The following is a 17208-nucleotide window of genomic DNA, read 5'->3' as shown; positions in this document are numbered from 1 at the left end:
AGGGGATAGGTTTTGAACCAATGCTAGGAAATTCTTTTTCACTCAAAGGGTGGTGGACACCTGGAATGCACTTCCAGAGGCTGTAATAGGACAGAGTACCCTACCGGGCTTCAAGGAAGGATTGGATAAATTCCTGAAGGACACGGGGGTTGAGGGATACAGATAGAGGTAGAGATAAGTTATGAAAGGGCTTACAGGGAAGGACAAGGGGATTAAAAGGGCTTAGACGCCGGTCACCTTACAGGTCATGGACCTGATGGGCCGCCGCGGGAGCGGACTGCTGGGCGCGATGGACCTCTGGTCTGACCCAGTGGAGGCAACTTCTTATGTTCTTATTTGTGTTGTGCTATAGAGAGCTTCTTTCTGGAGTTCATAAGATGTAATACACTTCTCCCTTCATATACACGGGGGTTAGGGGCAGAGCTGGCCCGTGAATAATTTTTAGAGCCGACTCTGACCCGCCCCTGCCTCCCTCCTGCGTTCCAGACTTCCCCAGACTTTACCTGGTAATCTAGCGGTGACGCGGGGCAAGAGCGATCTTCCTACGTTCCTGCCTCGTCCAGAACTGTCATAAAAAATGGCTGCCGTGAGTTCCGTTGTAGTCTCGTGAGACCACGGGAACTCGCAGCAGCCATTTTTGATGATGGCTCTGCATGGGGCAGGAGCGTAGGAAGATCGCTCCTGCCCCACGTCACCGCTAGATCACCAGGAGAGGTCTGGGATGCAGTGATTCACCCATAAAAACTAAGGGAAGATGGCCAGGGCAAAAAAACGCGAATAACCAAATCCGCAGGTACTAAACCTGTGAATTCGGAGGGAGAAGTATATGTAGCTTCTGATAAGATGTATGTTCCTTCCTGATGCAGTACTCTGACTTTCATATAACCATGTGTTTAATCTTGTATTTTTTAGAAACTCAGAAAGTTTTTCAAACGAGGTCCCCCAAATCACAATCTCCAGATTCAGCCTTTTAAGAGCAAATTGTACCCTAGAAGACAACTGCCACAGTCACTGAAGTCTGTCGTGAGGTACGGAGACTCTCACTGGAGAGAATATTGCAAAAATAAGGGTAATTTTATAGATCATTTTCTGCATGTAAAACGTGTGGACAAGTGACTCTTATAAAATTGCATTGGTATATGTGCATGTAGAACTGCTTGATAAGAACTGCCTTCATGCAGTTTGTGCTTAAGTGCTCTTGGGAATGTAGTTTGGGTAAAGATCCAAAGAAGCATACTTAATCAAACACACTTGTATGAGCGTTGGGTACATGCACACTTATACCTGCCTCATATATAAATTGTGTAAGAGAATATGTGTAGGGGATCTTAGAATGTAGTTTGGGTAAAGTATCAAAGAAGCATACTTAATCAAACACACTTGTATGAGCGTTGGGTACATGCACACTTATACCTGCCTCATTTATAAATTGTGTAAGAGAATATGTGTAGGGGATCTTAGAAGAGATGTTTTATAAAATCATAACATGTTTATAGTTGCTCTGTTTATAAAATGACTCCCTTACAGATCAGTTGTCAAGCTACAAAATTCATGGGTATATTTTACACCTCAGATGTTGCTCCACTTTACAAAGTGAAAGTGTATGCCTGATTTCACTTTTAACAATCATCGAAGGACAAAGTACTACCAGTATATTGTGAGATGTTAGCCCATTTTCCTGTTTAGATCCCTAAAGTGTAATATGTCGTAATTTAAAAATATAGGGGCCAATCATTAGCAGTGTTATAAACAATCCCATGTTATATTGAGCTGTATTATATGGGGTCCACAGTGTGCTAGATTTCTTTTGCAAGACTCTTGTAAGACTGGACTAGTCAATTTATCTAATAGGATGGAGCCAGCACTTCTTCCAAAACTTAATTGGCCATTAACTATTTTCTTGATATATATAGAGGTGTTGGAAAAGCTAGTGTGCAAAAGACATAAAAGTACCTTGTAGCATAGACAGCAGAACACTTTTTTTTGTTTGGGGGGCCCCAAAAGCTCTGCCCCAGACCCTGCCCCCATAATAATAGTACTAATGTGTAATGCCATTTTTCCATTCATTTTTCATATATACACACAATATGATCTTATATCTTGTATATACAATATAATATAATCTTATATTTCTTTAGCAACTCTCCAGACCAGTATAGTTTATAGATCTTACAGATCGGTATATATCTCATCATGACAAGCAGGTGGAGACTAAGGGCTCCTTTTATCAAGCCACGCTAGCGGGGTTAATGAGCGCAACGTTTCATCATGCACTAACCCCCGCTGCTCAAGAGGAGGTGGTAGTGGCTAGCGCAGCTAGCGGTTTAATGTGTGCTATTATGTGCGTTAAACCGCTAGCGTGGCTTGATAAAAGGAGCCCTAAAACAAAACTTTGGAACTGTACATATTAGGTGACTCCCACTTATTCCATCAGTCTTCTTTCAGTCTCCAGCAGGTGTGAGTGAGTTGTACCCATCTCCCTTGGTAGGGCTGTTGGAATTTGTTTAGAGCTTCTTGTCCCCTTTTTGGTGCCGGATTGAGCTTGGGTGGACCCTGTTTGGGGGTCCGTCAGACCTCAGGGGGGTGTCAAACCTGGCAGATTGCGTGCTGGGTCCCTCCTCCCTTTCCTCCACCTCCCCAACATTTTTTTTTAGAGGTGCCTCAGTAGTAAGCCTTGCCCCAAATTAAAGTAAGGCTTACTGCTTTGAGAGCCAGTGGAGTCTGTTCTGTGGGGGGGGGGGAAATAAAATCCTGAGGCAGTGCCCGTCTGAAGGGTTGCTTTTCCTTTAAATTTAATGTAAATTACTGTATTTTTCTTCTAACTGGCATTTTTTTTTAGTTAGGTCGCGCATGGAGCAATGAGCACTTTAGAAGGGAAAAAGTGCTCATTTTGCTCCAGATGCAAGGCACTCGTGGCCGCCCTGTGCAGATTTATTTTTTGCTTTGTGCAGAGCTTATTTTCAGGCGGCCGGGGGTTCTGTGGTGTGCCCAGAGGTCTTTGGAGGGGGGAGGTTGTTCCCTCCATGTCCCCTGTGGCTTTGCCCCCCTCTACTCCTTTACCGGCCCCTCCTCATCTCTCGTCCAAGTGCCTACGGGTGACCTGGGACGAACACTTGTGGTCTGAAGAACGTGTGGACCTGGATGGGGTCCTTGGGGAGATCTCCAGGATCCTCTCGAGGGGACGGCCGCTGGTAGCGGGGCCTTGGCTTTTCTGGCTATCAGCGATGAGGCGTCCCGTTATGCACCTTTTTTAGAGATACGAGCTCCCATATTTGATTCAACAGGTCTCCTCGGTGTTGCGTTTTGAGGAAGCACCTCCTGAGACCCCGCAGGTGGGGGACCCTCTTCTCTGGGAGAACCACTCTATGCCCCGCTCTTTTCCTATACATCTGGATATTCGGGATATTATTCTGGCGCAGTGGAATACGCCGGAAGTTCTTTTTTTGGTTTCGCGTTCTACGGCTTGTTTGTATCCCATCCCGGAGGGGGATAGGGCTACCTTGAAGTTGTCAGTGGTGGACGCGGTGGTCTCAGCTATTGCTAAATGGCATACCATGCCCATAGAGGGTGGTTCTGCCTTACAGGACTCTGAGGAGCATAAGTTGGAGACCATACTTAAATAGAACATAAGAACATAAGCAGTGCCTCCGCCGGGTCAGACCATAGGTCCATCCTGCCCAGCAGTCCGCTCCCGCAGCGGCCCAAACAGGTCACGACCTATCTGAATCACCAGAAGGGGCTCCCTTGCCACCTTGGTTTCTCATTGAAGTCCTATCTTCCCATCGAAGTCCTAACCCTCCGGTCTTGCACATGCACGACCTGATTGGGTTTCTATACTTATTACCTGGTTAGCTGTCTATACTTGTGTTACATCCCAGTACCTCTCTCAGTATCCTACGATCCCTTTATCCCTCAGAAATCCGTCCAATCCCTGTTTGAATCCCTGTACCGTACTCTGCCTGATCACTTCCTCCGGTAGCGCATTCCAAGTGTCCACGACCCTTTGTGTGAAAAAAAACTTCCTTGCATTTGTTTTGAACCTATCTCCCTTCAGTTTCTCCGAATGCCCCCTCATACCTGTTGTCCCCTTCAGCCTGAAGAATCTGTCCCTATCCACCCTCTCTTTGCCCCTCATGATCTTGAAGGTCTCTATCATATCTCCCCTGAGCCTCCTTTTTTTCAGAGAGAAGAGCCCCAGCCTATCCAACCTTTTGAATTTTGATGTCTCTGCCTTAGGTCTCCAGGCGGCTGTTTGTGGGGGACTCATGGCTTGGGCTGTGTTTCAGTGGGCCAAGCATGTTCTTGACCGTGAGTCTGATGACTGGTCCTTGGTGGATCAAGATGTGTCGAAGATTGAGATGACAGCCTCTTTCCTCTTGAACGCCCTCTTTGACTTGGTGCGGACGTCTGCCAAGTCTATGGCCTTTGGGGTGGTTGCACATCGTACTTTGTGGCTGCACGCTTGCTCAGCAGTTGCGGCATCCAAGACTAAACTCACAAAATTCCCTTTAAGGGGTCTTTTTTGTTTGGAGAGAAGTTAGTTCAGATTCTAACGGACTCTAAAGTTCCCTGCCTGCCAGAAGACCACGCCTGACAGGCTGGTAGGGGTGGCTTTGCTCTGGGGCATTTGCAGGATTTCCAAAGATACCGCATGGGGCTGCTACCTTCCCAACTTCTGGGTTTTCCCGGGGTCGTTTCTATCAGCGCATGCAGTCCTATGGGGGGCCTGTCGGGGGGCTGGGACTCCCTCCACCGGTTTCTCCGCAGCAGATTCTGCCCAATGACTCCTTGCTGGTGCCCATGGTTCCGGTGGGTGCCCGGCTGCGTGAGTTTTCTCTGCGGTGGGCAGAGATCACGTCCTATCCGTGGTCCTGGAGGTGATTTGGGACAGTTACGCTGTGGAGTTAGATCTCAAAGCTGTAGTTCCAGTGCCCCCTCAGGAGTATGGCACCGGCTGGTACTCAATTTACTTTATGGTGCACAAGAAAGAGGGGACCTTTTGGCCCATCTTAGATTTGAAAGCGGTCAATAGGGCTCTAAAAGTTCCATCTTTTTGCAAGGAGACACTGCAGTCGGTAATATTGGCGGTTCAGCTGGGGGAATATCTAACCTCTCTCGACCTGACGGAGGCCTACTTGCATGTTCCAATTCAGGCCTCCCATCAGCGTTTCCTTTGCTTTGCGATCTTGAGCCAGCACTATCAATTCTGTGTGTTTCACTTTGGTCTGGCCATGGCTCCGCAGACGTTCACCAATGTTATGCTGGTCATCATGGCGGTACAGCACAAGGAGGGCATTATAGTGCATCCCTATTTGGAAGACTGGTTGATTCGCGCAAAGTCATTCCAGGAGAGCACCTGGGCCACGGCTCGGGTAGTGGAGTTCTTGCAGTTGCTGGGATGGGTTGTCAACCTTGCCAAGAGCTGGTTGGCTCCCTTGCAGTGCCTGGAGTATCTTGGGGTTGTGTTTTGACACCTTGGGGGAAGGTCTTTCTCCCAGAGGCCTGGTAAGCAAATTGCAGTCCCAGATTAACCTGCTTATGGTTTTCCAGTGTCCTCGGGCGCAGCATATCCTCCAAGTCTTGGGGTCTATGGCAGCTTCCCTGGATGTAGTGAGGTGGGCTTGTGCTCATATGCGTCTTCTTTAGTATGCTCTACTTTGGAGGTGGTCGCCCCAAGGCACAGTCTGGATCTCCCTGTTCCTCTGAGGGGCTTAGTTCGCTGCAGTCTTTGTTGGTGGCTCCAGTCCTCCCATCTAATTCAAGGGGTGAGTCTGGATCTGCCCCAGTGGCAATTACATCAATGGCGCATTTTGGAAAGAAATTAAGACTGCGTTGTTTGACAGATTCATTTCCTAAACAGAAGTCATACTAAATTTAATAATTCTATATTGACTATCCTTGAGAAATATGTTGTATTTTTACTATTTGTATTTTGTAAATCGCTGATTGTCCATTTCTCTTCAGTGTAAACCGCCAGAAGTCGTATGATTGTGGCGGTATAGAAGAATAAAGTTATATTATGTTATGCTTCTCATGGATGCCAGTCTTCTTGGTTGTGGAGCTCAGGATACCTGGTCCACAGAGGAGGTGTCCTGGTAGATCAATGTTCTGGAGACCAGAGCCATCCATCTGACGCTGTTAACCTTCCACTCCTTCTTGATGGGCAAGTCAGTCCGAGTTCTCTCGAAGTAGAGCATACTAAAGAGGTCGCATATGAGCATGAGCCCACCTCACTAAGTCCACGGCGGTGGCCTATGTCAATCAGGGGGGCACCAAGAGCACTCTGGTGGCGCAGGAGGTGGCTATGCCCATGGTCTGCTAATTTTCTTTCTTTTAGCCTCTCCAGATCGGTATAGCACCCCACCTTGTCTGTTGTCGTGTTGTTCTTGCGTGAAGATTTTGCTTTTTCTGTAGGTTCTAGTATTTTTCTAGGGCCGGGGAGATCAAAGAACAGCGGCTGTGGCTCGGCTGGCATAGCTGGCAAGCTATGGGGACCTTTGACATTTTGCATTTGCTCCTTTGCATTTTCCAACAGCATTCAGGTTTTCTTTGTTGTTACTCCTGTTCAGAATACTGTTGTTTTTTTTTTTGTTTATAATTCTTAGTTCTGCTTGGCTAGTCAGCAGACTGATGGAATAAGGGGGAATCACCTATTATGAGTTCCAAAGTTTTGTTTGTCTTCACCTGTTGGTCATGATGAGATCTGTAAGATCTATAGCTATACTGGTCTAGGGAGGCTAAAAGAAAATTAGCAGGTAAGAACCTAATTTCTCCATCTTATATTTACAATATAATATAATCTTATATATACAATATATAATGGTCAACCACAAAATTAAAGTACACAAAGTACACTGTATGCTTCTCAACATTATTTCCTACCAAAACACATGGCTTTGGTCACACATGCAGAACACACATAACCCCTATGCAAATACAGGACCATAGATTAAAAGTACTGATATATACAAACAAAACCCTAAGATGCCAGACTCTACATGCAGTACAACATCATAGAAATAGAAAGAAATTAATTTCTTCCTGGACAGTGCAAAATATAAACAGCGGGTATAAATTCTCAAAACTGACGCACTTCAATCGCTAAATTGAATAACATCATTTTCCCTACCTTTGCTGTCTGGTGATTTTATTTTTCTAATCATCATTTCATAGTCTGATTTCACTTCCTTCTGTCTGTGCACTTAACTTTGTTTCCAGGGAATTCTTTTTTTGTTTGAAATAATTTTTATTAAACAGAAAAGCACTGAACAGCCAAAGAAAACAGTACAATACAGACATGGCAAGGTAGTAGCAAAACAGCATATCAGTCAGGGGAGCTCCCCCCCAAAGGAAGGAGAGACAAACCCCACGAGGCCCCGAAAAAACAAAACAAAAGCCACCCCAGCTTAGTCTGCATAAGAAAGAAGCACAGAGTGCAATCAAGCTGGGCAGTACATTTCAACATTTTACAATAAACAAAACCCGCAAAAGAAACACAAGAGAAGAAGCCCCCAACATCCAGCCAGCTCACACACCACAACAACCATACCCCAGTCATACCATCCGCACACTCACACATAGCAACCAGCCAAGCAAACGAAGAAACAAACAAACAAACAGCCCCCCTCCCCCTCCCAGTCCAGTGGAAGTGAATGTGAATAGGGGCAAGGCACACCCAGTCACAGAGAGCCAACCTCCAATATGGTAGCATCCCAGAGAGATCAATACAGGCGCCGGGACGCCGACATCGGTTCCGGGCAAGTGCGAAGCTCCCATCGAGCCACTTTGAGCAAGGAGCGCTTCCATCCTATCACCTCAGGCGCACTGGCATCCATCCAAAGACGGAGCACACCGCGCTTGGCCACCAACAGTGCAGTGTACAAAAAGCGCCAGTGTTCCGAACTCAGGCCTTGATCTAACACCTCCTCCTTGCACCCCAGGAGAATAAGTAAATAGGACCACTGAAAAGGCAGGTGCACAACCCGAGCCAAGAAATCCAACACCCCATTCCAGTAAGTCCCCAGCTGCGGACATTCTAGTAACATGTGTACAAGGGTACCACGCATACGCTGACATTTAACACATATATCGGATCCCCAAAGGCCCGCCCTCCTGCCCCGCACCCTGGTGAAATATGTGCGGTGTAGTATTTTGAATTGTATTTCCTGCAGGGAGACACTCCGGGCCCCCCTGGGGATGCTAGAAAAACAGGCCACCAACATCTCAACCCCGACCGGCTCCCCCAGCTCCTCAGTCCATTGAGAAGCTAAACCAAGGAGCCGAGCGTCCGGTCGCTCCGCCCGGGCCATCCTATACCAAGTGGAGAGAGAATTCAAAGAGGCAGGGAGAGAGAGAAAGATGTGGTCAACCTTCAGGAAACGATAGCCAGTTGGGGCGCACCTCCGAGAGGCCTCATAAAAGTGACGCAGCTGTAAATAAGCAAAGAAAGGCATATCAGGGAGAGACCAGCGACGGCGGAGGTCAGCAAGGGGAGGGAAAGTCCCATCCACAGATGCCGAAGAGTCAACGTGCCCCAAACAGAAACAAGTGCCAAAGCTGGTCTCCAGGCCACGCGCTCCACCAACACCCGGCGGGAACGCGGGGTTACCCCGAACAAATTGAAAAGCCCAGTGGTCCCGCGTTCCCCCTCCTATCCGGCGTCGCCACCAGAGCAGCGCGCGCCGCAGCGGATCCACCCAAAGAGAATTACAGCCCGTCCTGGGGCGCCGCCACCTAGGGACATCAAGACAAGCCAGCGCGCTGTGCGGGGCCACCCAAGAATCAAACAGGCCCGGGGGAGCAAATCGATAACCGAGCGTGTAAAGTTCATGCACCCAGCGCATCAGAGCCGCCACATTATATAACCGGAGATCCGGAAGCGCTAAACCACCTCGGTCTCTGCTCTGCATGAGTCTCCAGAACCCAACGCGGGCCCTCCGACTCCACCAGATAAAAGAACCAACAAAGGACCTGTAGGCCCTCTCCTCTGCCGCCCGCAGCCACAGAGGAATCATCTGTAAAGGATAAAGAATCTTGGGCAACAGAACCATTTTCACTAAGGCACTACGACCAAAGAGCGACAAAGGGAGGTCCCCCCATCGATGACAAGCATCCCGAAGCTGAGCAAGGCGATTCACAATGTTGCTCCGATAAACCACGGCCCAGTCAGCGCTAAGGAAGATCCCTAGGTATTTAAGCTCCCCCACCGCCCAACGAAAAGGGAAAGTGGGCAGAGCTCGTGATGCACAAGGCAAAGTGACAGGGAGCGCCTCAGACTTACTGAAATTAATACACAGTCCGGAAAAAGCCCCGAAGAGTCAATAAAGGAAGTTATGCAAGGAATGGAAACCCGGGCATTGCCTACAAAGAGCAGCATATCATCCGCAAACATGGTGATCTTACAGAGCTCTGCACCCACTTGAATGCCCTCTACTCCCGGGGCGTCTCGGATCTTAGCCACCAGCAGTTCAAGCGAAAGTATAAATAACAACGGCGACAAAGGACACCCCTGCCGGGTCCCTCTCCGCAAAGGAAAAGGAGCCGTGCGCTGACGATTAATAAGGAGCTGAGCAGTAGGAGCCGTATACAAACGGACCACCCAGTCATGAAACGAGCCGGTGATGCCAAAGCGCCGCAAAACCCAGAAAAGGTAAGGCCAAACAACTTTATCAAAGGCCTTTTCGGCGTCCAAACTAGCCAGCAAATCGTCCCCAGGGCGTCCCCTGCCCTCCCTCAGAGCCACCAGCGCCTTGAGAATGTTAGCTGAGGAAAAACTACCAGGCACAAAACCCACCTGGTTAGATTGTACAAGCAAAGGGACAACCTGAGCCAGCCGCTTAGCCAAAATAGCCGTAAGAAGTTTCATGTCTTGATTAAGCAAGGATATGGGTCTATAAGAGCCCACCAGTGTGGGATCCTTGCCCGGTTTAGGAAGCACCACGACGTGAGCATGGTTCTGCTCCGGGAGAATACTATCCGAGGCCTGCATATTACCAAACATAGCGCATAAGGCAGGGCCCACATGATGTTGTAAGATCTTATAAAACTTGGGCCCCATGCCATCCGGTCCTGCAGCCTTAGCGAGTTTCAAACGTCTGATAGCCGTGGAAATCTCCCGACAAGTGATAGGGGCATTGAGTAATTCGCGGTGCGCCTCAGAGACATATGGAAGATTCAAGTCCCGAAAGAAAAGGTCACGAGCCTCAGTATTATACGCGCCTGCACTATACAGGTCGCTATAAAAACGTACAAATTGGGACTGGATAGCCGCCTCCGTCCGATGCGACACATTAGAAGAGTCCGGGATATGGGAAACGCGCGCTGCACGACGGAATGGCCGAACCAGGTTGGCCAGAAGCTTCCCCGCCCGATTGCCCCACCTATAAAGTTGAAACTGGTAAACATCAAGATGAGTTAAAGCCCGCTCAGAGAGAATGGCGTCAATCTGTTTTCGCAAACGGAGATACGACTGTCGAGCTTCCTCAGAGCTGTGCCGCAGATGATAAAACCGGCATTCCCTCATTTGTTTTGCCAGCGACGTAAGTTCAGCATCCCGTAGCTTGCGCTTGCGAATAGAGTAGGCTATAATACAACCACGTAGATAAGCCTTCGCCGCTTCCCAAAACACGGTATCCGAGACCTCGGTCCCTTCATTCGTCTGCTTATACTTAGACCATTCCTCAATGAGATAGGTGTGAAATTCCGTGTCTAAATACAGGGAGGGGTTAAAACGCCAAATGCGATCAACGAGGGAACCGCTCCCCCACTTGAGAGACAATGATACAGCAGCATGATCACTAAAAGGAACATCCAATATGTGGGTACGCACCATCCGTCCAATGGAACGAGAGGGGAGTAAAAAATAGTCCAGACGGGAGTGACAGTGATGAACCCCCGAAAAAAAAGTGAAATCCACCTCCCCAGGATGGTAAACCCTCCACACATCCTGGAGGTCCAACTCCTCCATCAGGAAATTCACCCCCTTATGCTCATTATCCGCCGCCACTGGTCTCGGGGGCTTACAATCAATGTAAGGATCGCTAGTGATGTTGAAATCCCCGCCCACCAAGAGTTCATAATTCGGTAACGCTATCAAGTGGGCCAAGAGAGTAGAGAAGAAAGAGGGAGTGTAGACATTTGGAGCGTAAACATTGCAGAGCACCACAGGTCTGTCAGACAAAGTCCCCACCCAGATAACAAAGCGGCCCTGAGGATCCCGGATAACCCTGTAGGTGACCGCTACAACCGCCTTGTGGATGAGAATAGCCACCCCCCTCTGCCTGGAAGAATAAGAGGATGCCACCACTTCCCCTACCCAGTCACGCTGCAACTTCTGATGTTCACAGGCCGTGAGGTGAGTCTCCTGTAGAAAAGCCACAGAGACTTTTTCCTTCTTCAAGAATGACAGGACCTTGGTGCGCTTCACAGGAGAGTTGATGCCTGCCACGTTCAACGTGAGACACACCAAGTCAGCCATAGCCATGGGAAGTACCCAGCACCAATGCCCAATCCCAATGAAGCATCGCACTATCCCTGAGGGTCTCCCAGCCGAACCCCCAAGAACAATCAATAGAGTTCCTAACCCTCCACTGAACTAAAGAACCTCCCCCCCGCAGCCAAACCCCCCCTCCCCGCCCCAGATCAACACCACTCAAACATCCACACCCAAGCACACCCCACACAAACAATCCACAGCCCACCAGACACACAATGCCCCATCCATTCGTCCTCCCGCTCCTCCCTCCCAACCCCAACCAGCAACCCATCCATCCCCTCCCCACCCACAGTAAAAACATATTACTGAAAGCCCCCCCAACTCCCTCACGCAAAAAGACCCAGAAAGCCTCAAAAACCTCCCTACCCCCAACAGCAACCCCCCCCAACACAAACATGCCCAAGGGCAACAGAATCAGCATTAGTCCAAAAAAAGCAAACAAGGGGCAAAGGTCGAAATACCAGACACCCAATTTCAGGATCCCTGTGGTCACAAAAAGAAACAGCATCATAGTCCAGGGACCCGGAAGGGAAGGTCCTGTGCAGGTGTCAAAACGGAAATGGCAGCAGGCATAACAGGGTAATACACCTGTAAACTCCCCCCAAAAAGGGCCAGGAACACCATCCCGGTAGACAGGAAGGCAGCCCAGATCCCAGGCCTAAGCACAGTCATCCCCCAAAAACAGCAAACAGGGTAGCCATTAAACTGACAAAAAGTCAAGGCTGGCCCCATAACCCTAGAGCCCCCACATCACTGAAACAGAGGGCAAAGGCTCAAGACTGTCCAGCCCCCAGTCCAGGTGTATAGTCTCCAGGGAGGTCAAAATCTGAAGAGAGTCTTAGGGAAATCAAAGCAAATCTTCTTAGGGCATCGGAGGTACAGGCGCCAGAGATCTTATATAGGCCTGTAGCGCCTCCACATCTTCACATGTCTTCGGTCCCCCGGCCTCAAAGACCCGGACCCGTGCAGGATATTGCACGAAATGGAGGCCTCTGTTGTGGAGTTCGGTGCAATAAGGCGCCAGGGCGCGCCGGCAAGCAGCCACTTCGACGGAGTAGTCGTTGAAGAGCAGGATCTTAGTGCCCGCATGCTCCAGCGCGCCCTTTTTTCTGTACAAAGCCATGACCTGGGCCTTGTCAGCAAAGTTCAAATACCTGGCAATAACAGGTCGTGGCCTGCCTGTGCCCTCCCGACGCAGGCCCAGGCGATGTACCCTCTCCACCAAGGTGCGTGACCCTTCCGGCGTGAAGCCCACCGCTCCAGGAAGCAACATCTCCACCAGCTCTCGCAGCTCAGCGTCTCGGATGGTCTCCGCCAGGCCCACCAGTCGAATATTGTTGCGGCGGCCGCGGTTCTCCTGGTCCTCAAGCCGCTCGTGGAGGGTCGCGCACTGAGCCTGCAGGGCCTGAATCTGCGTCTCCAGCACCCCAGAACGATCCTCCTGGGCAGCGATGCGGGACTCCGCGGTCTGGAGACGCTGACCATGACGCTCCAGGCAATCCCGAACATCCTCTACAGTTGCCTGGAGCTTAGTGAGCCGTTCATCAATCGCCGCAGAAATGGTCCGGGTTAGCTCCTTAACCGCGTCGTCTTGGAGCAGCACTCTCGGCGGGGTTGCAGAGCTGGACGCCATCTTGAGAGCCCCGTGCACACGCTGAGCCCGAGTCGGCCGCGGGGTCTTAATGGGCATAACTTGCCTATAATCCACTGCAGAGAACCGCCGAAGCAGTTACTAGCACCACAAAGCGCTCCGCCCCACCAGAAATCAAAGAAATAATAAAGGCAAAGCAGGATGGTTGAAACAAGCGAAAATTAGAGCGCGAGGGGTCGGAGCACGAGCAGGGAGCCGCTGCTCAGCTCAACGTCATCACGTGACCCCCCATGGAATTCTTATCCATTTGCTATTTTTCTCTCCTTCACTTTCTGCCCTACATCCATCTTTCCAGAAGACATATAACTGACCATGTAAATAAGACAAGCCTTTGAAGTGTGATCAAGAAATATTGTATAAAATTACTCAGAGATGTGAAACTCTGAAAAGAAGGCTACAAAACCTCCCTTGGGTAAAGAGTTTACCTTCCAGTCATTGTTATTCTATAAATTCTTATATGTCTTTTGGATTTTGACTCTTTCTGACCTAGTGTTTGTCAAATAATATCCCTGAACGTAATTCAGTAACTACATCCATCTTTGGCATTAACTTTTAACATTCAGTCTTCTTCCATTTTTCTGCTTTCTTCTCAAAATCTATCTATTTTTCCATGTCTTCCCTTCCCATTTATCTATGTTTATCCCAGGACAAGCAGGCAGCTTATTCTCACAGATAGGTGATGTCATCCACAGAGCCCTGGTATGGACAATGCAAAAGTGTACCGTCACTTTAACTTCTTTAGAAGTCTCGAGACCGCTCGTACTGCGCATGCATGCCCATACCACCAGTACCTTTCCGCCTGACCTCAGCTTGCAGGATCATCAGTTCTTAGTCTTCCATGAAGCTAAGAAGTTGTGTTTTTGGAGTGTCTCCAAATGCACGTTTTTTTCCTTACCTACTTGTCCCTTTTCTTACATATTTCCTTAATTATTTTGTTTCCCTAGTTTAATTTGTTTCCTTCAAATTTTCATTTTTTTGTTTCTTTGGGGCCTTCGGGCTCTTCTCAGCCTTTTTGCCACCTCTCCTAGTTGACTTCTTAGCTTTTTTTACTGAATTGATGTCAGGCAGGGAGGCACTGGCGCATATGCGGTATGGGTGGTTTCAAGACTTCTGAGAAGTTTAGTGACAGTATACTTTTGCACTGTCCGTACAGGGGCTCCATGAATGATGTCATCCATCTGGGAGAATATCTGCCTTCACCTGTTACAGGTAAGTGACTGTGCTATGCCTGGAGATATTCAGTTTATTCTTAATGCAATCTGAATAGAACTCCTTGGGGTATTTGCAGGTTAGAAGATTGGATTGTGATTGCATCTCAGTCCTTTAAAAACGAGTTAGCATGCAGTATTAAAAGTTACTGATGAATTTACTTTCAATTGTGTATCTTTGTTCTTGGCTAATGATAATGATGGTTAACTTGGGGGATTTTTCCCCATGTTAAATCTCTTGGTTTTGCAGCTGGCAAGGAGTGGTGATAGAACCTGAGCAGAATGCAGAGCTTCCTTTCACTAAAGTAGTGGAACCATATAAACCTGCACCAGTGGTTATAAATGGGCAGAAAGAGCCAGGTATTGCAGTAGACTTCTCATATTACCATGTAGTATTAAGGGAGCAGAAAGCATGCTTTGTTGTGTACCCTCTTATAGTTGTTCAGGAATGAATCAGTAATTACTCTGTAGGCACAATAGGAATTTAGAGATTTTGACCACCTGTATGAAATTTGCCTTCTGCCAGAATACCAAAGATTCCTGTTGTAAATGTCAGCCTTCCTTGAGGCCTTTAGTCTATAATTTCTTTCAGAGATAATTTTAGGCTAATAGGTCGAGATCAGGGGTAGGCAATTCCGGTCCTCGAGAGCCATAGGCAGGTCAGGTTTTCAGGATATCCACAATAAATATGTATGAGATAGATTTGCATCTCAATGAGGCAGTGCATGTATATCCATCTCATATATATTCATTGTGGATATCCTGAAAACCTGACCTGTCTGTGGCTCTCGAGGACTGGAATTGCCTACCCCTGGTCTAGATTACCATGTCCTCCAAAAACTCTCTTCTCCGAGTTAACAATGTTGCTATGTTTATGTGATTTGGTCTGTGCTCCAGAGGTTATATTTGCTCTGTGAATTCTGATTCACTGATTTGATTTTGATTCTTTTGGATCTGCCCTTCATATTTCACCAAAAGCTTTTTCCTTTTGACCTTAATGGAATGTGAAATACAGTTAAATGCGTGTTCTCATGGAACATGAAAGGCATCATTTTTTTCTTCACAAGTGAGCACATGTATATACAAAGCATGCTTCCTTATCTATGCCTGACCAGTCCAATTGAATGCCATTATCTTGAAATCATTCGGCCCAGATCCTAGTGGTGCATAGACAGAGTCCAGGGGACACTGAGGGCTAAGACCCTTTGGGACTGTTTCCTCTACCCCTTTGGGAACATGCTAGAGGGCTAGAATTGGTGGATGCCATCTCAGAGTCCAGTGTTTCTAAATCTGGTGGTGCTGGGTCCCTTATGGAATTTTGTGGCTGCAATGCCTACCGTCATCTTCTAATCTTGGGGGGGTGGGGGGAGCAGAGATGAATTTTCTGAATGCTGGCCAATTAAAGTTTTTGAAAAAGGAAGAAAAAATTCAGTGCAGTCTCTAGCCCGCCTCCTGATTCCCCCCCCCCTCCCTAGTTTTGTGTCAATTGAGAGCTTGGTCAGGGAGTCTAAAGACATCACACTCCCCTTTCTTTCCCTCCATTTCTTTCCAGTATAAAAACATAAGAATAGCCTTACTGGGTCAATACAATGGTCCATCTAGCCCAGTATCCTGTCTTCACGGTGGCCAATCCAGGTCACAAGTACCTGGCCAAAACCCAAATAATAGCAACATTCCATGCTATCAATCCAGGGCAAACAGTGGCTTCCCCCATGTCTGTCTCAATAGCAGACCATGGACTTTCCCTTCAGGAACTTGTCCAAACCGTTTTTTTTAAACCAGCTACGTTAACTACTCTACTACAGGTTCCAGAGCTTAACAATTCTCTGAGTGAAACAAATTTCCTCCTATTGATTTTAAAAGTATTTCCCTGTAACTTCATTGAGTGTCCTCCTAGTCTTTGTAATTTTTGGTGTTGTAAAAAAATCAATCCACTTGTACCTGTTCTACACAACTCAGGACTTTCTAGACTTAAACTTGTATCTTCTCTCAGCCATCTGTTTTCTAAGCTGAAGAGCCCTGACTTCTTTAGTCTTTTCTCATATGAGAGGAGTTCCACCCCTTTATCTTGGTTGCACCTCTTTGAACCTTTTCTTGTTCCTCTATATCTTTTTTTGAGATAAGACAACCAGAACTAAATGCAATACTCAAGTTGAGGTTGCACCATGGAGCAATACAGAGCTTAGTCTTGTTTACCATACCTTTTCTAATTATTCCTAGCATCTTGTTTGCTTTTTTGGCCGCTGCTGCACATTGGATGGAAGATTTCAGCGTATTGTCTACAGTGACACCTAGAAATTTTTTCTTTGATGCTGGCCCCCAAAGTAGACACTAGCATCTGTTAACTATGATTTGGGTTATTCTTCCCAATGAGCATCACTTTGCATTTTTCCACATTAAATTTCATCCGCCATTTGGATGCCCAGTCTTCCAATTTCCTAAGCCGCGGCCACGGCAAACCAGGAGCCCCCGATTTGCCGAAAACTCGAAAACTAGTAAAAACAACAAAAAAGAGCACAGCGACTTCCGAACTGAGTAAAAATAAGAAGCCGCGGTGCAAGAAAGGCACGAAGAAAAAACGCAGAGAAGAGAGACGGGGCTTTCTGGCTCCGTGGAAAACTAAGAACTGAAGACCACGAGGAAGGAACGCGCCCTCTAGAGGAGGGGACGTGTCCTCTAGTGGAGCGGGAAGGCACACACGTGTGGTACAGCACTAGCAAACTTTGAGATCTTCAATCAAGTTTGCTTGAAAAGCTGTCCGTGACGGGGCTCCGTGGATGACGTCACCCACATGTAGAGAATATCTGCCTGCTTGTCCTGGATAACACCTGTTACGGTAAGTAACTGTGCTTTCT

The 17208-nt window shown here is 47.9% G+C and overlaps 1 protein-coding gene across 1 annotated transcript in view; it reads left to right on the top strand.

Annotated features, from left to right (window-relative positions):
• MAN1B1 (mannosidase alpha class 1B member 1) overlaps positions 1 to 17208 on the top strand; it is a 245232-nt gene that overhangs the window by 110765 nt on the left and 117259 nt on the right. The window contains exons 4-5 of the mRNA XM_033961549.1: positions 913 to 1028; positions 14604 to 14713. Coding sequence (XP_033817440.1) covers positions 913 to 1028; positions 14604 to 14713 — 226 coding nt within the window. The remainder of the gene's footprint in view (positions 1 to 912; positions 1029 to 14603; positions 14714 to 17208) is intronic.

This window comes from Geotrypetes seraphini, chromosome 10 (genome assembly GCF_902459505.1).
Source record: "Geotrypetes seraphini chromosome 10, aGeoSer1.1, whole genome shotgun sequence".
NCBI classification, from domain to species: Eukaryota; Metazoa; Chordata; class Amphibia; order Gymnophiona; family Dermophiidae; genus Geotrypetes; species Geotrypetes seraphini.
The sequence above is the reverse complement of the archived record's forward strand: the minus strand, read 5'-3'. Positions and strand labels throughout refer to the sequence as shown.